Genomic DNA, 17,996 nt, shown 5'->3' on the forward strand with positions numbered 1-17,996 from the left:
ATAGAAGTAATGCTATGTTGGCATCATCATCAAATGGTATAGAGCCACCCAACATTTGTAACTATACTTCGTTTGGCGAAGATATCGGCCAGTCCTGATTTCTCCAAAACCAATTTTCCTTCGCTAACGTAGTCTTGCGAAAACCCCAATATATCCGCTGGAATGATGGGTTTCACTGTACTGGTCCACTGTGGGGCGACAACCGGGTCGTATGGAGGATAGGGATCGCTGTCCCGGACGCGAATTATGTGCTTCCGATCTCGTCTCAAACCTAGGCTTAATCGCCAATTGAAGGCAACTACTAGTTCTTCAAGTAAACTCGCCAGAATGGCATATCGAACGGGGTCAGGATCCTTTGGATCGGGAATGTCGTGTAAAGCCCAACATCTCTGATACCAAAAATACTCGGTCTCAGGGCCCAGCGATGCATATTCCCCAGAAATCATAGCGTCGTACATTCGATATAGGGAGCGAAGCGGTGTGTCTCTGGCACGCCAAACGGGGATCGTACGTAGGTGAACCAGCCCTGTTCGTCGATGTTTCTCCAGTTTCGCATTTCCCAGCATATGAATTGGAGGGACCGGTTCTGGGACAGGGAATTTCCAGGTTGGAAATGGGTTGAACAGTTGTAGGAGAGCAAAGATAGGGTGCGAATGGTTGTGCCGGAGCCGCGCAATACTGTTTCGCAAGCGCAAAGGCGATTCCAAGAAACGAAGCTGAAAGAACCAATGCTTGAGCCGGAGAAGAAACGGCTTCTTCCGGCGGGAAGGGGCCATCCAAAAAAGAGGCCAGCTCTTTAGGGACAAAAAAGTATGGAAAAAGCTCAACCAGATGAAAATGGTTGAGAAATGACCGGCGATGTGTAGCACTTAAATGGGCTGTAAGGAAATCCGACAGGAAGTCCATCACTCACCGATTTATTTGTTTAGCCTTTTGGGAGTTACTAGGCGCCACAGGTGTCTCCTAGTGGCTTGGCCGTCTCTCTTTCGGCAGGATTCTATGGATTTCAAAGGCACAGAGTAATTTCCATGTTATCAATAATGATGGCCATTGATTTCAGTATGTTCTTCACACCTAGCGGATCTTCACAACATAGCTACATTTCTTATGGAATGACGACCAGGTATTTGCTTTTACTGCCCGGGTATTTCTGTCGCCTATATAATACAATTTTTGCAGAAACCTCCCTGTATAATCCATGGGTGTAGAGCAAGACATATGTATCTGGTCAAAACAAATAATAGTATTTGGCAAAAGGGTATTATGAAATTGTCATTTAATCATTCGTCTTCTTGCTTCCATTCAAACTCTGCAGAAGATGTTAGGATGGGCGATATGATATGGCAAGAGGAGAGAATCAAACTTACTCTGCCGGCACATAGGACAGAGGCCTTTAGAGGACTCTTGTTGAATCCATGTTAAGAGGCAGTGCTAAGACGCATAAGCGATAAGCGGCCTTTTCAGGGAATTCATGGTCGACAGCTTACCATATGGAATGAATGGCCACATTTTCCAATCACTAGCAAAGTAGATAATGAGCTCCAGCCTCTGCAGTCAAGGAATACAGATAGATACTCACAAAGTGTGCAATCGTCCCCAGGATATTTGCAAGTCGGACAGGTACCGTCAAATTGGACACGACAGATGCCACAAACATCTTCTTCTGGCATGTCCCATCGCCACGTTGCTACAGCATTCCATTGCTTAATCGTGACCTTCATTGCCTCCCCACCGAATCCTCCCCGATATGTCAACAACGTCTCAGAGAAAACGCAATCGACAAGTCACTCTCTCGGCACGTGCTTAAAAGAAACTTCCACCAGTGTTGGTTAGTTAGTTAATTAACTAACTCCAAGGTTTGTTTCTCTGTACTCCGTAATGATGTGATGCCCACAACAAATAGACAACTCCGGAGGACAATTGAATCCGACTAGAAAGTCTATGATGCTTGGTCTTGTGACTCTTAGTGTATGTTGCTTATCCCATACATGCTTGGAGATTCTCTGTTATGTATTGATGACTGGGTTAAAGAAGTTGTAGGGGAGAAACAAGATCGCGCCTTCGTGAAGAGCACACATCTTGTGCTTTGTTAATACCAAGTACCCTACCAACGTCCTTGTGTCATGTAAGAACTACTGAACCAAATAAACTAAACAATACGAAACCCTCTCCCCGTGAACAATGGCTTTCATTGCTCTCAAGCCTACAGCTTTCTCATTACGTGTTTTCCCTCGACTCAGGTTTACCAGTGCTATCAACCCGCTTCCCCAGGCGAGATCCCAACACCGCTCGATTTCATCCTACCTTATTACACCCAAAGAATTGAATGATGGCTTGAAAAAGAATGTACGGACCAAGATCTCGACTTCCCCTAGAGTTATTCCCCTTTGCGCGGCTTGGTTTTTGCCCAATGACCCTGAACGTCGAACCGGAATCGAATCATTTAAGAAAAAGCGGATCCCGCAAGCGCGTTACTTTGATTTAGAGGATGTGAAGGATGCTAATTCGCCATATCCTCATATGCTGCCGACAAAGGAAAGGTTTGCGGAGGCTATGCAAACTTTGGGAATACGTCGGGACGACGAAGTTGTGGTCTATGATACTGAAGAACTGGGATTGATGAGTGCTCCCCGTGTTGGCTGGACCTTAAGATATTTTGGCCATCCTAATGTTCGCATTTTGAATAACTTTTGGCTATGGGTCAACGAAGGTTATCCTACTGAATCGGGTGAGATTACAACTGAAGAGAGATCTAGGTACCAAGTCGACACATATCACCCGGAAATGGTAGTTTATTTTGAAGAAATGAAACAGATTGGCCAAGATCACGGAAAAGAAGGTGCGGATGGTGTTCAAGTTTTGGATGCCCGTCCTGCGGGTCGATGGTCCGGGGAAAGCCCAGAGCCTCGACCAGAGTTGTCGTCGGGCCATATGCCAGGATCCCTTAGCATTCCTTTTCAGGATCTGCTTGACCCAAACACCAAAGCCTTGCTCTCGGAGTTGGAGCTACGCAAAGTATTCGAGTCAAAGGGCGTCGACCCGTCTCGATCGATCATCACATCTTGCGGATCCGGGGTTACTGCTGCAGTGATTGATCTGGCTTTGAATGAGGCTGGATATGGCAACCCAGAGACTAGAAGGTTGTATGACGGAAGTTGGTCGTAGGTTTCCCATCATTTGGATATATGGAGCGGACCTTAGTGCAACTTCAAGCTAATTGATAAGTAGGGAATGGGCTGCGCGGGTGTCTCCAGACAGCGGATTGATTCGCAAGGAGTGAGAGCATATTGAGGATTTTTTTTTGCCCAGAGCAGCTGTCATTAAATACATGTTTTCCATACATACTTCTGTAGCCAATTTCAATAATGTAGCTCTGCCTTCCATATCATAACCAGCTCCGTGCCATCCGCAACTGTTAGAACAGACAGACAATGACTAATGCTGAATGATCTTTAAGGTGGTCACCTTTTTAGTCAAGTTGCTTAGTCGTCTGATAGTTATGAGCCCAGCTGGCGCTTCATCAACACCCAGAGTTTGAATTGCACTGCAACTAGTGAAAAAAGATTGACTGGTTATGAAGGTTCACTTAAAAACTGCAGTATAGTGGCTTTCCAGCTCTGCTCACTAAAGTAGTAATGAACTAGAACTGAAGGGGTGTGTTAGAACAGACAGACAATGACTAATGCTGAGTGATCTTTAAGATGGTCACCTTTTTAGTTGAGTTGCTTAGTTGTCTGATAGTTATGAGCCTGGCTGGTGCTTCATCAATGCCCAGAGTTTGAATCACACTGCAACTAGTGAAAAAAGATTGACTGATTATGAAGATTCACTTAAAAACTGCAGTATAGTGGCTTTCCAGCTCTGCTCACTAAAGTAGTAATGAACTAGAACTGAAGGGGTGTGTTAGAACAGACAGACAATGACTAATGCTGAATGATCTTTAAGGTGGTCACCTTTTTAGTCGAGTTGCTTAGTCGTCTGATAGCAACCTTGCGTTTTGGCTTAGTCAGCTGCTCCCCACCGCTGCCGCAATCGACTCACTGGAACCCAACCGACTTCATCTCCTGCAACCTTGGTCGAGAGCGCTGGCTCTGCATTTCTCTCGACCTGCCTGGCATTGGTGCTTCTACTGACTGTTCTGTTTCCGCAGCTAGCTCTGTGCCAGCTCCTCTCTCATAGCGGATCCAAAAATGCTTAACAAAATTATCTGCAGTGGCTTTATTCATCATTGTGAGTTTGCCATCGACGCATGAACGTCAGTCATTTTGTCATCGCACTCTAGTCACTCCTAGACTTTGCCATGTTGGCATCTAAGTTACACATATTTTACCTGGTTTCCCATCTTTCTAACTACGTACAGCACATACATTTCCCGGAACTCCTTGATAGGTGGTATTTTCCTCTAAGATCTCGCCTGCTCTGTGCGAAGCTCCAATTATCTGCCTCTACAACCTAGCGTCTATCTCGCCATGTCAGTGGGGCGCAAGATCTTTCACTGTGTGGTGGATGAGACCGCCTTAGCCGCCAATATCGGTGATATTAAAAAATGGACTTCTCAGGGTGCTATCACCCTGATTGTACCGGTTTACAGTATGTGGACACCGATCAGATACTCAGTTCTAAGGAGGTTTTCTCTCTCTTGAAGAAGGACTAATGAGTATGAATAAAGCCCTAGAACGCCTTCGCTCCCTTAGAAAGGCTTCCTCCCAGATCGGTGTTAACGCGCGCGAATCCGTTCGTTTCCTCGATCGTGTAACTTCCGGAAAACACAGTATCCCTACCTCCAAGATCGTTCTCCAGGGCCCTATGGAGCAGTTTGAAACTTGGGAAGAGGTTGAGAAATACATTTTGCCAGAGTTCCAGGAGGAAATGGTCAACACTTCAGCTCCTTCCGCCCCCACCCCCGCCCCCCTCTCGCCACCATCTCCTATGGAACAAAAACTTTCCGAGAAGGATGTCGAAGTCGCGAAGCGCATGAGTGATCTCAACGAGATGTCCCAGATGCTCCTCAGCAAACTAAACTTCAAAAGAGACGCTGATACGACCTATGCAAACTCTACTGGAACTCTGAGCGTTCCTACCTCTTCAACGACCTGTAGCTCGCATCCAAGTCCTGAATACACAAGCCGCCAGTTGGAAGGGTCCCAAGGGAATGATAGTAGCTCAGCTGATGAAGAGGATGGATCCGAGCCAGTCTTCGTTAATCCTATTGTTCCAAAGGAGATTAAACCGCTCCTTAATGCTATCATTTGGCGACTTCACGGCCATCCCGATGCCAATACTGCAGCGTCTGGCTGCATTCTCGTTACAAATGATCGCTCTACTCAAACATGGGCCCAGAAGTTTGGCATCACTGTCAAGAATGTCCCGCAGCTTCGTACTTCTATCATATATGAGGAAAAGGAGTTCAAAAACCATTGCAAATATCAGGAAAAGAACCCTAATAATGATCCAAAGCCTCTATTGTCATACGAGGATGAAAGTGAAGAAGACGTTCTCGTTTTCGTTCCTCGCGGCCAGAAAAAGCCCAGTTCCCCTGGAAACGAAGGGCGAAAATCCATTCACAGTTCTCCAGTTGCCCCTCGAATTTCCAACAACCATACCAATGGTGTCGCTAGAGGAAAGGTTGCTTCACCCTCAGAACCACATGTCGAAGTGCCCTCTGTCCCAATCGACCCTGACTCGTTCAACCGTAACGTCGGCGTTGCTAAGCCACAGGGTGGCCCCAACACAAACAATACTCATCGCGGATCCGCTGGGCATCTCCATCGACCAAATGGATCAGGTCGCCGTGGGGCTCCTCGTGGGGGTGGCATGTTTCGAGGTACTGGCAGAGGCCGTGGAAGACTCTGGGTACCTTGATTTACAGTGGATTTCCAATAACCATCTATTTCCCTGTGAGAAACTGGGGTTGTTGGAAAGCGGCCAGGCTTAAATAACAAAGTTTTCATGAACAAATACGGTGCTGGTTTGATGGCAGCGAGTTTAACGTGCCCTAACCGCGGATCATAACCCTTGATCAATTTTCGAGACCGCCCAGGGCTCAGAGGCCCACTTCTTTTCTTTGATGGAAGCGCGAAATTTAATGTGGAATCGATTGCAACGCAGAGCATGCGTATGTATAATTTCTTTACGGTGGCATCGGGTGCCGACCACCTCTTGACATGATGTCCCAAAAAGATCCTCTCTCTAGGCCCTGCAATTTGCAATTCAATGGTTACCACCCATTTTTCAACAAAGGGGGCGATGGGTGGGCCTCGTGGGCAAGTTCCTCTTTCTCTTTCTCTTTTTCTCTTTGCTTTTCCAGACTCAACCTTTTTGATACAATGCTGCAAACTGGCTCGAATGACCCTTTCCCCGCCATGCCTGATTCCAACGACCGTTTGGCGGTAGGTACCCTGTTTGGTGAGCAGTATGTATTTAGTAGATTGCTGTTGGCCTTGTTTGGTGAGATGGTATTATTCTGTGAAGATTGGACCAGATGTGACGGTTTCTAGTCTGCTGGTGCCAGCATTTCATTCTCATTCTTTTTGCTTGTTGGTGTGCCCATGTTGGCTAGTCAGCAGTTAATTTCCAGGGGTTTTTCATTATGCGCATCTCTCACTCCCAGTGCTATTATTGGTGCTGCCAAGCCAGTTGCCCCACGCTACACCCGAATGTGGGGTGGTGTTAGAACAGACAGACAATGACTAATGCTGAGTGATCTTTAAGGTGGTCACCTTTTTAGTTGAGTTGCTTAGTTGTCTGATAGTTATGAGCCTGGCTGATGCTTTGTCAACACCCAGAGTTCAAATCACACTGTGACTAGTGAAAAAAGATTGACTGGTTATGAAGATTCACTTAAAAACTGCAGTATAGTGGCTTTCCAGCTCTGCTCACTAAAGTAGTAATGAACTAGAACTGAAGAGGTGTGTTAGAACAGACAGACAATGACTAATGCTGAGTGATCTTTAAGGTGGTCACCTTTTTAGTTGAGTTGCTTAGTCATCTGATATCCCTCAGGGTCCTCTAATGGTGGAGTGCAGGTCTTGCACTCTTTCAAAAGCAAAGCTAACCAAGGCTATGGGAAAAACATATGAAAAACCCCTAGCAAACCTCCACCAGCCCAATAGACAAAGATAATGAAATTGATACTGTGGTCAAGAAGAGAAGATGGCAAATCTACAGTTCTCTGATTTCTTCTTCAGAGATCTGATCATTTAACAAGTCATCTGACTTCTGCTCAATATGTCTCTGTAGTTTTGGCAGCAGCATAGATGATGAATCTCTCTCTATCAAATAATCAATATTCACAAGTCTCAATTGCTTAATGAATCTTTTAAATTTCTGTCTAGACAAGATCTTTGTTAAGTCATCTGCAGGCATATTATTGCTTTCAATTCAGCTAATATTCAATTTCTTATTAGTAACTGCTTGCTGTAATCAGTGGTGATGAATATCAATGTGATGAAGCTTAATAATTAGTTGTGAAGCTGCTGAAATCAGTAACTGTATCATTTGCAAATTATCACATAAAATATCAAAATCTCTTTCTAATTTCAACATAATATTCTTAAATAAGCATTTCCACCACATGATCTCTTTTGCTGTATAGAATAGTACTAAAAGCTCAGCTTCCATTGAAGATGTTGTAATGATCTTTTGTCTGAAGAATTTCCAATCAATTAAGTCTTTAAAGAGCTTAAATATGAAGCTCTGAGAGAAGCATCTAGAGCTCAAATCATCTGCAAAAGAAGAATCACTGATGATTATTAAATGAGTGTTCATGATGTTGTTAATATTATTATTACTCTGGGTATCCAACTCCTTCTTGGCATGAAATTCAAAAGCATAATACTTTATTGAAAAAGCATATGAGATAATTCTCTCAATTGCTGTATGGTGTTCTGATTCTGAGTTAATCAAAGCCTCACTTAATTTTGCAGTAGCAAATGAAATATCAGACTGTGTTATAATAGCAGTGTAGAGAGCTGAATCAATCTTCTGTTGATAGACATGTATTTGTTACTTATCTTGCACCCCCATATAAGAAGCTATATTCACAGTTATCATTGATGTATGTGATGACTTCAACTCTGTAAGATTGAACTTATTAGCAATCTTCTCAATATAACTATTCTGACACAGCAAAAGCTTCTGAGCATTTCTATTATGTAAGACATGAATATCTAGAAATCACTCTAGCTCTTCAATCTCTTGAAGCTTGTAATGCATCTGTAGATTCTTCAATAACTGCTCAAATGTTCCAACATTCTTTCTGTGATATAAAAATACTATGTCATTCATGTAAAAGAAGATAATAATATTCTTATCAATGAATAGACATGATTCTTCACAAATCTGACAGAATTTTAGCTTCTGGAGTGTTGAAGTGAGATCTTTGTATCAAAGTTGTGAAGATTTAAAGTGATCATATAAGACACATAGAATCTTTCAAACATCTCTTTTCTTATCATAACTCTCTGCCAGTCTGCAATAAACAGATTTATCAAATGAAGCATTAATAAATGCATTAATAGTGTCAATCTGAAAGGTCTCCATTTCAAAATAAGCTGTTATAGTCATTAAAAGGTGAAATATCTGCACAGTGAGTGTAGTAGCATAGATGTCATGTTTATTATTGATATTCAGATCTCTGCAAAAAACAAGCCTTGTCTTATAACATTTCAAAAAACTGTTAACATTAAATTTGTACATATAAATTCACATTAAAGAGATTGAACATATTTCTTCTGAGCTCTCTACTTCTTCAAAGCATTTCTTTGTTCATAGCTTCTCCATTTCCACATCCATGATGGTCTTAAACCCACCAGCATGTGAATGTTGCAACATTGAAAAATAATGTTTTGAAGACTTTGGAAGATTCTCTCTGTAAAGTCTAGAATTCATAATTGTAAAAGCTGTTAAATAGTCTCTATAAAATGAATTCAATTGTGCTGTTTGCTGCAGAATCACTGTATAAGCTTTTCATCTGTCAATTCAATCTGCATTTTGGCATTTTATTCTAGCACTTCATCTAGAAGATAAAGATTGCTTGTTCAAGCTCACTCTGACTGAGTCATTCACTACTTCTGTGGCAAAATGATTGACTGTCAAAATTCTGTCATTAGTGCTCATCATCTCTGTGACAGAACAATTGACTATTAATTGTCTGTCATTTGTGCTCACTGCCTCTGTAGAGCTAGCAGCAGAAAGTGTAGTAGATGTTATATCTTCAGACAGCTCAACTACAACATCACTCACTGTCTCTGTAGCTTCTGTGACAGAATGATTGACTGTCAATGAAAGTTGATTCAGCATCTCTATTTCAGTCAATGATGTTATTGAATCATCTGAAAGAAATTAAGTGTAGATGTCTGAAGCTGATGACTCTGATGTAGATTCTGATGTTGACAATGCACATGTCTCTTCTGATTGATCAGTTAGTGTCTTAGTCATTGTTTTCATTGATCTTATTGACTGATCAACAGTCTTATGACTTTTATGTGATGTATTCTTCTCAGAGTCTTCATCTTTGCTGTCATGCTTGCTCAAGCTCATTTTGTTAATATCACTTACTTCAACAAAAGATATTGTATTCAGCACAATGAAGCTCTTCTGTAATAAAAGCTTACTGCTAATCTCATTAGAATTAAATAGCATATCTTTGTTGAATATAACATCTCTCATTAATATAATCTTTCATCATACTGAAATTCAAATGCAAAAAATATTTGTTGATTTATATTCAATGAGATATTCAACTTTCACTCTAGAAGTCAGCTTCTGATTTCTTCTGTATTGTGCATTCTTAATTAAAGAATACACTCTACAGCCAAAAACTCTTATATGTCTAATTTCAGTTAAAGAAGTTGCAGTTCAAAGATATTTCTCTAAGAATTCAAGAGAAGTGTTTCAATCAAGATCTTTAATCAAAATTCTGTTTAAAATATATGCTGCAGTCTTGACACATTCTGACCACAAATTCTCAGACAAGTTGACTTCAATTTACATTGTATGTACTGTCATTGTTATTAAAGCTTCTGCACATTCTGCAGCTCCATTTTGAGCTGATGTGTAGAATGTCAAACATTGAACAACTATATCATATGTTTGAGCCAAAGCTGTCAGTTCTGACTGCATAGAGATTTCTCTGTCAATCTAAATAGTCAAGATAGTTAATTGATATAAATTGAGAATTACTCTTATCATTTTTGCTGTGCATGTCAAACTTTTGGATTTTTGCTGCATTGTTTCCATGTAGTGCAGATGAGTATAATCACAATATAAGTGAACTGCCCATCTATCTCCATTATAATCTGAAGCAAACTGTATGAGATCAATAGACATCTTCATGAACAGATGTGTAGATCTTTTCAACAGTGTTCTGTGTATGATTTACTTTACTTTTGAAAGAGCACAAAATCTGCACTTCACTGTTAGAGAACTCTGAGAGATCTTTGCAAATTTCACATCAGTAGACATCTTCAGAAGATGAGTCAGAGACTCTCTTTCTAGATAATCAAGTCTCAAATGCCAAATATTCATTGTTTCTAGTGAACTGAAGACCAACACTGTCAATAGTTTTTTAATTAAATCTTCACTCAACAAGACAGTAAAAACACTCTTTGTTATACTGTCTGTTGTAATGTTAATAGATCTGTATTCAACAACCATTTTTCTCTCTTTAACAGTCAAATTGAACAAGATATCCCTTGTGCCAGTGTAGTAAACTGTAAGAGACTTGTTGTCCAAATAACAATTCTTCACACACAGCAATTCATGCACTACTAGATTTGTATGAAAGTCAGAAATGTAGAGAACATTCTTTAGTAATATCTTGCCAGCATCTGCTGATGTTTGAGTATAAACTTCAACATCATCATATTCATGAATTTTACAATAAGTATTTTCAACAAGCACAATATCCAAAGAATTAGTGTTCTGATAGTTTTGAAATCTTGTAAAATCATTGCAAATATGTGCATCTGCACCCCCATCTAATATGAAGCTGTTCCATAATGAATAGAGTTCATATTTATTGCTCATGTTAGTGGAGTTAAAAACTGTTATGAAAGCAAAGATAGTTGAGTTAGAGAATGTCTTGACAACAGCTTTGTTAGCACCACTGTTTATTGCATTATCTGAAGCACTAGCTTCTTCAGTAGTATTTGAATTCTTCAATTTCTTTCAATTTGCAATCTTTTTCTTTAATTTTCTTTCATTCACTGGATTCTTCAATGCTTTCTTGACCTTATTATTATCAATTTTTGGATCCAGTTTCCAGCCTGTTGATTGAATAAGTGGATTAAAATATGAACAGTATGCTCAATCATGATGCTCTCTGCAAAGACATGCAGAGTTCATATTTTCATTATTCTTCCCCAACAGCTTATTTTGAACTATCTTTTTGATGGAGTATGCTGACAGCTTATTCTGTTGATCTGGCTCAGAATCCTTCTTTAATGTCTGCTGAAATATTTGAATATGTCTATAAACATCTAGCTCATGCTTTCAATTCAAATTCTCTTCAGTTAGAAGCTTTGACAGATACATATAGAAGAACTTTCTGTAATTCTGAGAGATTGCTCTCAGAAATTGTTTGAAGACAAAAGATTTGCAGATATATTCATACATATTGTACATAATAGTCTGATTTAATGCTTCTTTGTAGTTCAGCAAATATGCTTCAATTGCTTGATTTTTTGATCCATCTTCTAGAATTTTGAATCTCTCTACTAGTCTAGCTTTCAATTGAGAAGCATTCACCACATTTCTAGTATATAGAGCTTTCAGATGTTCTTTTGCAGTAGCTTCTATGTCACTCAATTCACTTATTGTAAGAATTCTCAGAGATGAATTTACATGATCTCTTATTGTCTTCTGTAGCTCTTGCATTGCTAAAACTCTCTTCTCTCAAGTTCTGTATTGATCTCTTTGCATATTTCTTGCATGTTTCATATCTGCAGAAGTTGTGATTTTTTTGATTTTCTCAGAAGAAAGAAAATTCTCTATAACAGATTTCTGAAGTTTGAAATGTGTTTCTTTTGTTGAATCAATGTATGATCACAATCAGTGAAGATTTGCTAAATGCTTGATGTCTTCAATTCATTCTTTTCAATCATCAGAACTATTCAGCATAACAACTCTTCTAGACAATTTGTTCATTTTTAATTAATTATTGAAGTGAGACATTGATTCTAGATTATGATTTTCCATAGACTTAGATCAGTAAATATATAGATGCATTAGATTTCTGTGAACTCTGCAATTAAGATTTAAGCTTAAATAGAGAGTTCAATGTATGATCTCAAGATACTTAATAGTAACCTCTATTTGTATGAATAACAAGAGTAAAATAAAGTATCTTGAACATATTTTTAGATAATAATCAAATTCTTGAAAGAGTCTGGGCTCATAACTATTGAACAACACAGAAGCATGTAATGATCATGTGACTGAGCATCTATAATATTGCATCTGATCTTACTTCTAATGAACAAGACATGGATACTTATAGACAAACATGCTATAACCAAGGCTATGGGAAAAACATATGAAAAACCCCTAGCAAACCTCCACCAGCCTGATAGACAAAGATAATGAAATTGGTACTGTGGTTGAGAAGAGGAGGTGGTGAACCTACGGTTCTCCGGTTCCTCCTTCGGAGACCTGGTCACCTGACAAGTCACCTGACTCCTGCTCAACAGGTGGCATCGTCATTTGACCAAGACAAACAAACCAAACAGCGTCGCCGAAACATGCGCGCCTCCCCTGATCTATATAACACGAGACTGGTGCCTGGCTGGGTTCACTACACCCTCTCTGGCTGCCCTATTCCTGCGTCGAACGATATCTGCTTGAGTGTGCCGTATATAACCTCGATCCTCTTATTTTGTAACCCAACTGCATCGCCCATTCTTTTCTAGTTGACTACTCCGTTCTCCGTACCTTGTGATCATGGCCGACACCCCACTTGTCGACGAGACCCCCCTCTCGCCCACCGCTGAGCATCGTAGCTCCTTGGAGAAAAGTCTCCAGCGACGTCCTGATCCACAAGAGCTTAAAGACAGACACATTCTTCTGGACACAACTGCTGCTCCGTATGCGTTTTGGCTCTACTTCGTGCCTGCAAGCACCTTAGGCTACTAACTATGCAAATTCCAGATCTCTTCAGGCTGCACAGCAGGAACTGGCTCGTCACCGTGCAATGGATAACTTGAAACGCAATTTGGAGAAGCGGCCAGACAGGGACTCCCTCATCGAACGTATGCCCTGCGCCCGGCTCCTATGTTGTTTGATTTCATAGCCTTACTAAAATGCCAACGTTAGGAAATATCCTGCCTTCTTCGAACGCCGCTCCAGCCCTGCAGGCCCATGCGAAAGAGTTGGAAAAACACATGCTTGCAGATAGCTTAGAACACAAGATTCAAAATAGGCCCAAACCAGAGGAGCTGATAAAGAACGGAATTTTGGCCGAAAACGAGAACCCCGTAGAGGTCTGATAAGAACGGGAGGAAATCATCAGTGGTGGAATTGATACGATATATGGCCTATTGTGTGTGTTCTCATTTGTACTTCAGCGTTTTTGGTTCTTTTATGATTTGTTACGGAGGTGATCGGACAAGACTGAGATAGAATCTCCGCTTCACTCTTTCAGGGCATGGATACACGTGTGACGATAGCAGGAACAGGCTAGTGATGTTAGACAAACAATTTTAACAGATACACAATCCCATAAAGCCGTAGCGCCGATTTGGTCGTGCAGGGGCTAACGGGATAAATCCGACGTATATCAATACGGACCGGGCATACGTTAGTAACTCTCAACAGGTGCGGCACTGGAAACGTCAGGTATCCATCCCTGCGGTCGCTCCCGCCCCCTAATTAGGAGCCCGTATGCGGCTTGTTCTACCTTCTCTACACTAGCCTGCATGACCTCCATTTTCTTTGCCAACTCTTTGTTCAAGGAATGGCCTCTAGGCACGTTCAACTTCTCGAACATGGCCCGCAATTCCCGCAGGTCAACCATGATCCCTTCGGCGGCCGACTCACTCACAAGGTTTGACTGTGCCGCCTCACCGGATCCGTCAACATTCGCGCCAGCAAGGGTAGTCTGAGAGCGGGGGCCGCCTTTCCCAATGTTTGTGATAGCAAACCGCATCAATTCCCCAGTCAAGTCAAATAGCCCCAACACATAATCCGTCTCTGTGACTAGGATTTCTGGGGGAAGTGACCCCCTCACAGCATCCAGACTTATTAGCCGTTGGTTTTCAGCGTAATACTGGAAAGAAAGCGCTTCAATATATTCTTGTATGCCCCAAGTAATTTGATATTCGTACCTCCAGGCGTTGATTCCGGAGAGATCAGGAACGAGAGACTTGAAGAGCGCATCAATTTGGGCAAAACGCTCAGTATTCTCCTTAGCAATATTCTTAGGAATTGTCCCGCCTAGATTTCGGAGTCTATATAACTGTTAAGAAAGGTCAAGAGAGCTGGGCAGTAGGAACCGCACTACCTGTGCAGCGCGAAGATACTATGACGGGTAGTTAGTTTGGACAGGTAAGGCCCCACCAAAATCATAAACATAAGGTTCTGAATTATTTTAAACTACTTACATCTTCTTACTCAACGCCGTGATGTCGCGCGACGCTTTAATGACGCGTTCGCGACGGTCATGGTGCTGTTCTAATTCAGTCCGGAAATAGCCGAAGAGCGAGATGATGGGCGTCTGCTGCTCTAGTGTGGCCATATCTGTATTTTCTTGCGATGGCGGGACAACCTTGCCCTCCCAGGTGCGTTTGTTGCCGGCCATATCGTCCCTGTCGATAGTTCTCCAAGCTCAATCCAGTGGGACACAGTGCCAAGCCATTGCCAATCACCTGGTGCATCTGCTGACTACGCACGGCCGGCGCGGGCCTTCGGGAGGACTTACCATTATGGGATGCTGATTAAGCAATCGACCAAGAACGCTAGTCCAGAAGCAGAGCTGGGCGCCACCGCGCTGCGAGCAAGTATTTCAGGGGGTTCGAGAGACCTTGCGCCAGGCACGAAGTAGACGCTGTACGGAGTAGATTCCATCATTTTTGATCAACCGGTAAGCGAATTTACACACAACCATACACTCAGTGTTGGGCCAGGCGTATGTGCCCTAGCCAAAGGATCTCAGACCATCACTGCTTTTTCGCCCCATGTACTCCATAAGGAGTATGATTTCACCTTTCTTCATGGCGAATCCACCCCGCTCACCGGAATTGCCGGGTTATTGCCGACGTTGTTGAGATAATGCCAGAACCTACACACTGAGCCCCAATAGCACCCCATATCACGACTCACCACACGCAGATACGAAGCTGTCATACAGTGCGCCATTGCTGATAATATCCCGCACCTCCTCGGGCTGCTGTTTTTGAGGTTGCTGGTGCGTTAACTATTTCGTCAAACCTCTAAAATAGCACCTTGAGAGTCTATGAATGATAAAACAGGCCTCTTTATCATCAGGCTCGAAGTCGAAGCCGAAGCCGACACTGAACCAGTGTATGCATGTAGATGCATCGAGCTTCCGACCAACATCTTCAAAATATTCGTCAAACAAGATCCTCTTTTTAGGAATAAATGATTATTGACCCGATCTTGGATGTTGGTACTATTCTGATCCAATCCACCGGGCCCCGAGGTGCGGCAAGCAGTTCAAAAGGTGTGCCGAACAGAGAACTCCGAAATGCCCTTCAGATTTCTCCCGGCGCCAATCGCGGAGTGGCATTATTGCAATAACAATACCCTGAAACATTGGCTTGTGAAAATGGGCCACGAAATACTCTGGCCTGGTTTGAATTTAGACAATGACGATACCATTCTCGGCATCCAGGAGTTGCTTGCAGAAGGAATCATCCATCTACGAGCCCTCATTTACATAAGACCGGCAGATCTCGAGTAAAACATTCTTACATATTCGAGCTCAAGGTTTTTTTTTCATCTCTTAAGCCCTTGCAAAGTATCGTGACTCAGTTGCACTCTTGAGCATAGTCCTAAAGCTAAGGGAAACGATGTTGGCTTAGACGGCAGCCTGCAGAAGATGACGTTATGGACGCAGCCAAAAGTTGGACTAATAATATTCTTAGCCAAGTAGCAACTCCCCCATACAAGCATACCCCCGCTGGTTGAGGCAGAAGTACGTTGGCCTATACGGAGTACTCTGTTGCGGAAAGGCTCTGACAACGGCACCTGCCAAACCAGGGTTTCCTGCACGTGTACTCCGTATCGTAAAGGAAATTCCCATATTATAGCGCAAATATTTGAGGTTTTATTTAGACTTCCAACAACGCCGAAGAGCGGACTATTCAGCCAAATTATAGGATCCATAGTCCTAGCTGCATATTGTGGCAATGGTCTTCTTTGTGAACGTGATATGGTATGGTCTGTGTAAGGTATGTAGAATGAATCGACGAGGGGCCGAACAGAAGGGCAGGGTATGGGATTCTCATGAAGATAGTAGGTCCCTTTTTGACGAGTGCCCATGTGCATGATGTTCAGAGAAATATATACCTTGGTAGCTGTAAGGAGCCCACGTTATTTAGAGAGCCGGTTAACGCCTACTAGCTACCTAGCTTCATGGTACCAAGGCATCCAAGCAGGGCATATGCATGTACAGCCTCCATGTCTTGATAACCCAATATGTTAACCTTGATAAGGGAGAGCTAATAGTATTTCGGAGAAAAGGGGGAAGACAAGAAAGATGGACTCCAGAATTGAGGAAGAAAAAACGTGTACTCCGTACAGCATTGCGGAATGGCCAGACTTATTTGTTTGAAGCAGAATTATCAGTTTATGCACAGGCAACTAGGTACCATGGTTCCGACAAGTAGCAATTATTACGAAATTATGGTCTTTTGTTCAGTGAGAATAAACCGTCCTTCCTAAAAGGTAAAGTCGTATAGCCGACCCTCTCCGATTCGAGAACAGTCAATTGCGGTGAGCAATGGTTTGCCGTTACCTACCTACCCACCCACCGCGCGCTAGGGAGCCGCGTAGTTACATGCACTTTTAGACTTTCCACTATAATGCATGTAGGATGTAGTAAAAGTAGTCCGCTTGATGCCTGTAACTTGACCTTCGCAAGCCCATACTGCATATTTCGACATTCATGACGAAGAGTAGAGCACGAGAACTCCTGTGCAACCTTTTGTCCTAGTACTGAAGCAACAAGCCATGGGCCTATTGACAGGGAACTCGCTGGGTTTGAGCAAACCAGGAAGCATTAGGATCTGCCCTGTGGGCCCCGCCGTCCGAGGCCTTGACATGAAGTGGAGAGGCCCCCCGCTTGGGCCGCGGCTGGCCTGCGGGCGCCAGTCAGGTGCGTGTTTCTCTGAGGATTGCTCGAGCAGCATCGGTCTAGGCGACGCCAGCACACGATTCCGCAGTGGAGGTTGCCATCGGCGGAATTCTTCTTCACGGACTACTACTGTTGACAAGCGCCCCGAGGGTCTCTGGCTATTGGATGACGCGGACTATCAAGGAAGCGCATTAAGTTTAACCGGCCAGTAGTCTCGGGGCTGGGCCCAGTTGGCAAAAGGCATGAAAAAAGGAAAGGAGAGGAAAGGAGTGGGAGGGGCATACGAGCTCTGGGCAAGACTTTGGGTCCCGAATGATCTCCGGCGTTACCCTTCTGCTGGTGAACGCCGGCTAGTAGTAGTTAGTAGTACTCCGTAAGTTAAGTTCACCATCTCGTCCGCCACTCAGCCCTGGAGAAGCAAGCAGCTAAGGCGCCAGCGTCTGATCACGGTATTAATTCCATCCTTCCGGGCTGGTTCGTTCAGTTCGACAGACGCCTGATCCTAAGAAATACTATGGTAGGCTGCCAGAGCTGCTGGTCGCCAGCCCTTGGTCTGGTGCAGCTCCTGATATAGCACCCTGCCAGGTCTGGTTTCTGGCACCGATAAACTCACAGCGTGCCTCTGCCCTGATATGGACGGAAAAAAAAAGTCAACCCCACATGGGGTCCAGAGTTGGCCACCGCG

The 17,996-nt window shown here is 42.9% G+C and overlaps 6 protein-coding genes across 6 annotated transcripts; 3 read left to right on the plus strand and 3 right to left on the minus strand.

Moving 5' to 3' along the window:
* Positions 1-29: 29 nt before the first annotated feature.
* On the minus strand, positions 30-776 carry LOZ57_003254 (uncharacterized protein; the record flags this gene model as incomplete). Its single annotated transcript, XM_049252305.1, has 1 exon — positions 30-776. The coding sequence occupies one exon, from the start codon at positions 774-776 to the stop codon at positions 30-32; it is 747 nt and encodes a 248-aa protein (XP_049108809.1).
* A 504-nt stretch (positions 777-1,280) lies between these two features.
* On the minus strand, positions 1,281-1,721 carry APC11 (ubiquitin-protein ligase Anaphase Promoting Complex; the record flags this gene model as incomplete). Its single annotated transcript, XM_049252306.1, has 4 exons — positions 1,281-1,309; positions 1,368-1,431; positions 1,488-1,519; positions 1,580-1,721. 4 exons carry the CDS (start codon positions 1,719-1,721, stop codon positions 1,281-1,283), a joined length of 267 nt encoding a protein of 88 aa, XP_049108810.1.
* Positions 1,722-2,181: 460 nt separating this feature from the next.
* On the plus strand, positions 2,182-3,165 carry LOZ57_003256 (uncharacterized protein; the record flags this gene model as incomplete). Its single annotated transcript, XM_049252307.1, has 1 exon — positions 2,182-3,165. The coding sequence occupies one exon, from the start codon at positions 2,182-2,184 to the stop codon at positions 3,163-3,165; it is 984 nt and encodes a 327-aa protein (XP_049108811.1).
* A 1,304-nt stretch (positions 3,166-4,469) lies between these two features.
* LOZ57_003257 (uncharacterized protein) lies at positions 4,470-5,862 on the plus strand (the record flags this gene model as incomplete). The annotated part of the gene is made up of 2 exons (XM_049252308.1): positions 4,470-4,590; positions 4,670-5,862. 2 exons carry the CDS (start codon positions 4,470-4,472, stop codon positions 5,860-5,862), a joined length of 1,314 nt encoding a protein of 437 aa, XP_049108812.1.
* A 7,077-nt stretch (positions 5,863-12,939) lies between these two features.
* LOZ57_003258 (uncharacterized protein) lies at positions 12,940-13,484 on the plus strand (the record flags this gene model as incomplete). The annotated part of the gene is made up of 3 exons (XM_049252309.1): positions 12,940-13,082; positions 13,147-13,247; positions 13,312-13,484. 3 exons carry the CDS (start codon positions 12,940-12,942, stop codon positions 13,482-13,484), a joined length of 417 nt encoding a protein of 138 aa, XP_049108813.1.
* Positions 13,485-13,795: 311 nt separating this feature from the next.
* LOZ57_003259 (uncharacterized protein) lies at positions 13,796-14,794 on the minus strand (the record flags this gene model as incomplete). Its single annotated transcript, XM_049252310.1, has 3 exons — positions 13,796-14,444; positions 14,498-14,515; positions 14,598-14,794. The coding sequence occupies 3 exons, from the start codon at positions 14,792-14,794 to the stop codon at positions 13,796-13,798; spliced, it is 864 nt and encodes a 287-aa protein (XP_049108814.1).
* Positions 14,795-17,996: the final 3,202 nt, after the last annotated feature.

The sequence above is a fragment of the Ophidiomyces ophidiicola genome (genome assembly GCF_022830035.1).
Source record: "Ophidiomyces ophidiicola strain CBS 122913 chromosome Unknown scaffold_10, whole genome shotgun sequence".
In the NCBI taxonomy this organism is placed as follows: Eukaryota; Fungi; Ascomycota; class Eurotiomycetes; order Onygenales; family Onygenaceae; genus Ophidiomyces; species Ophidiomyces ophidiicola.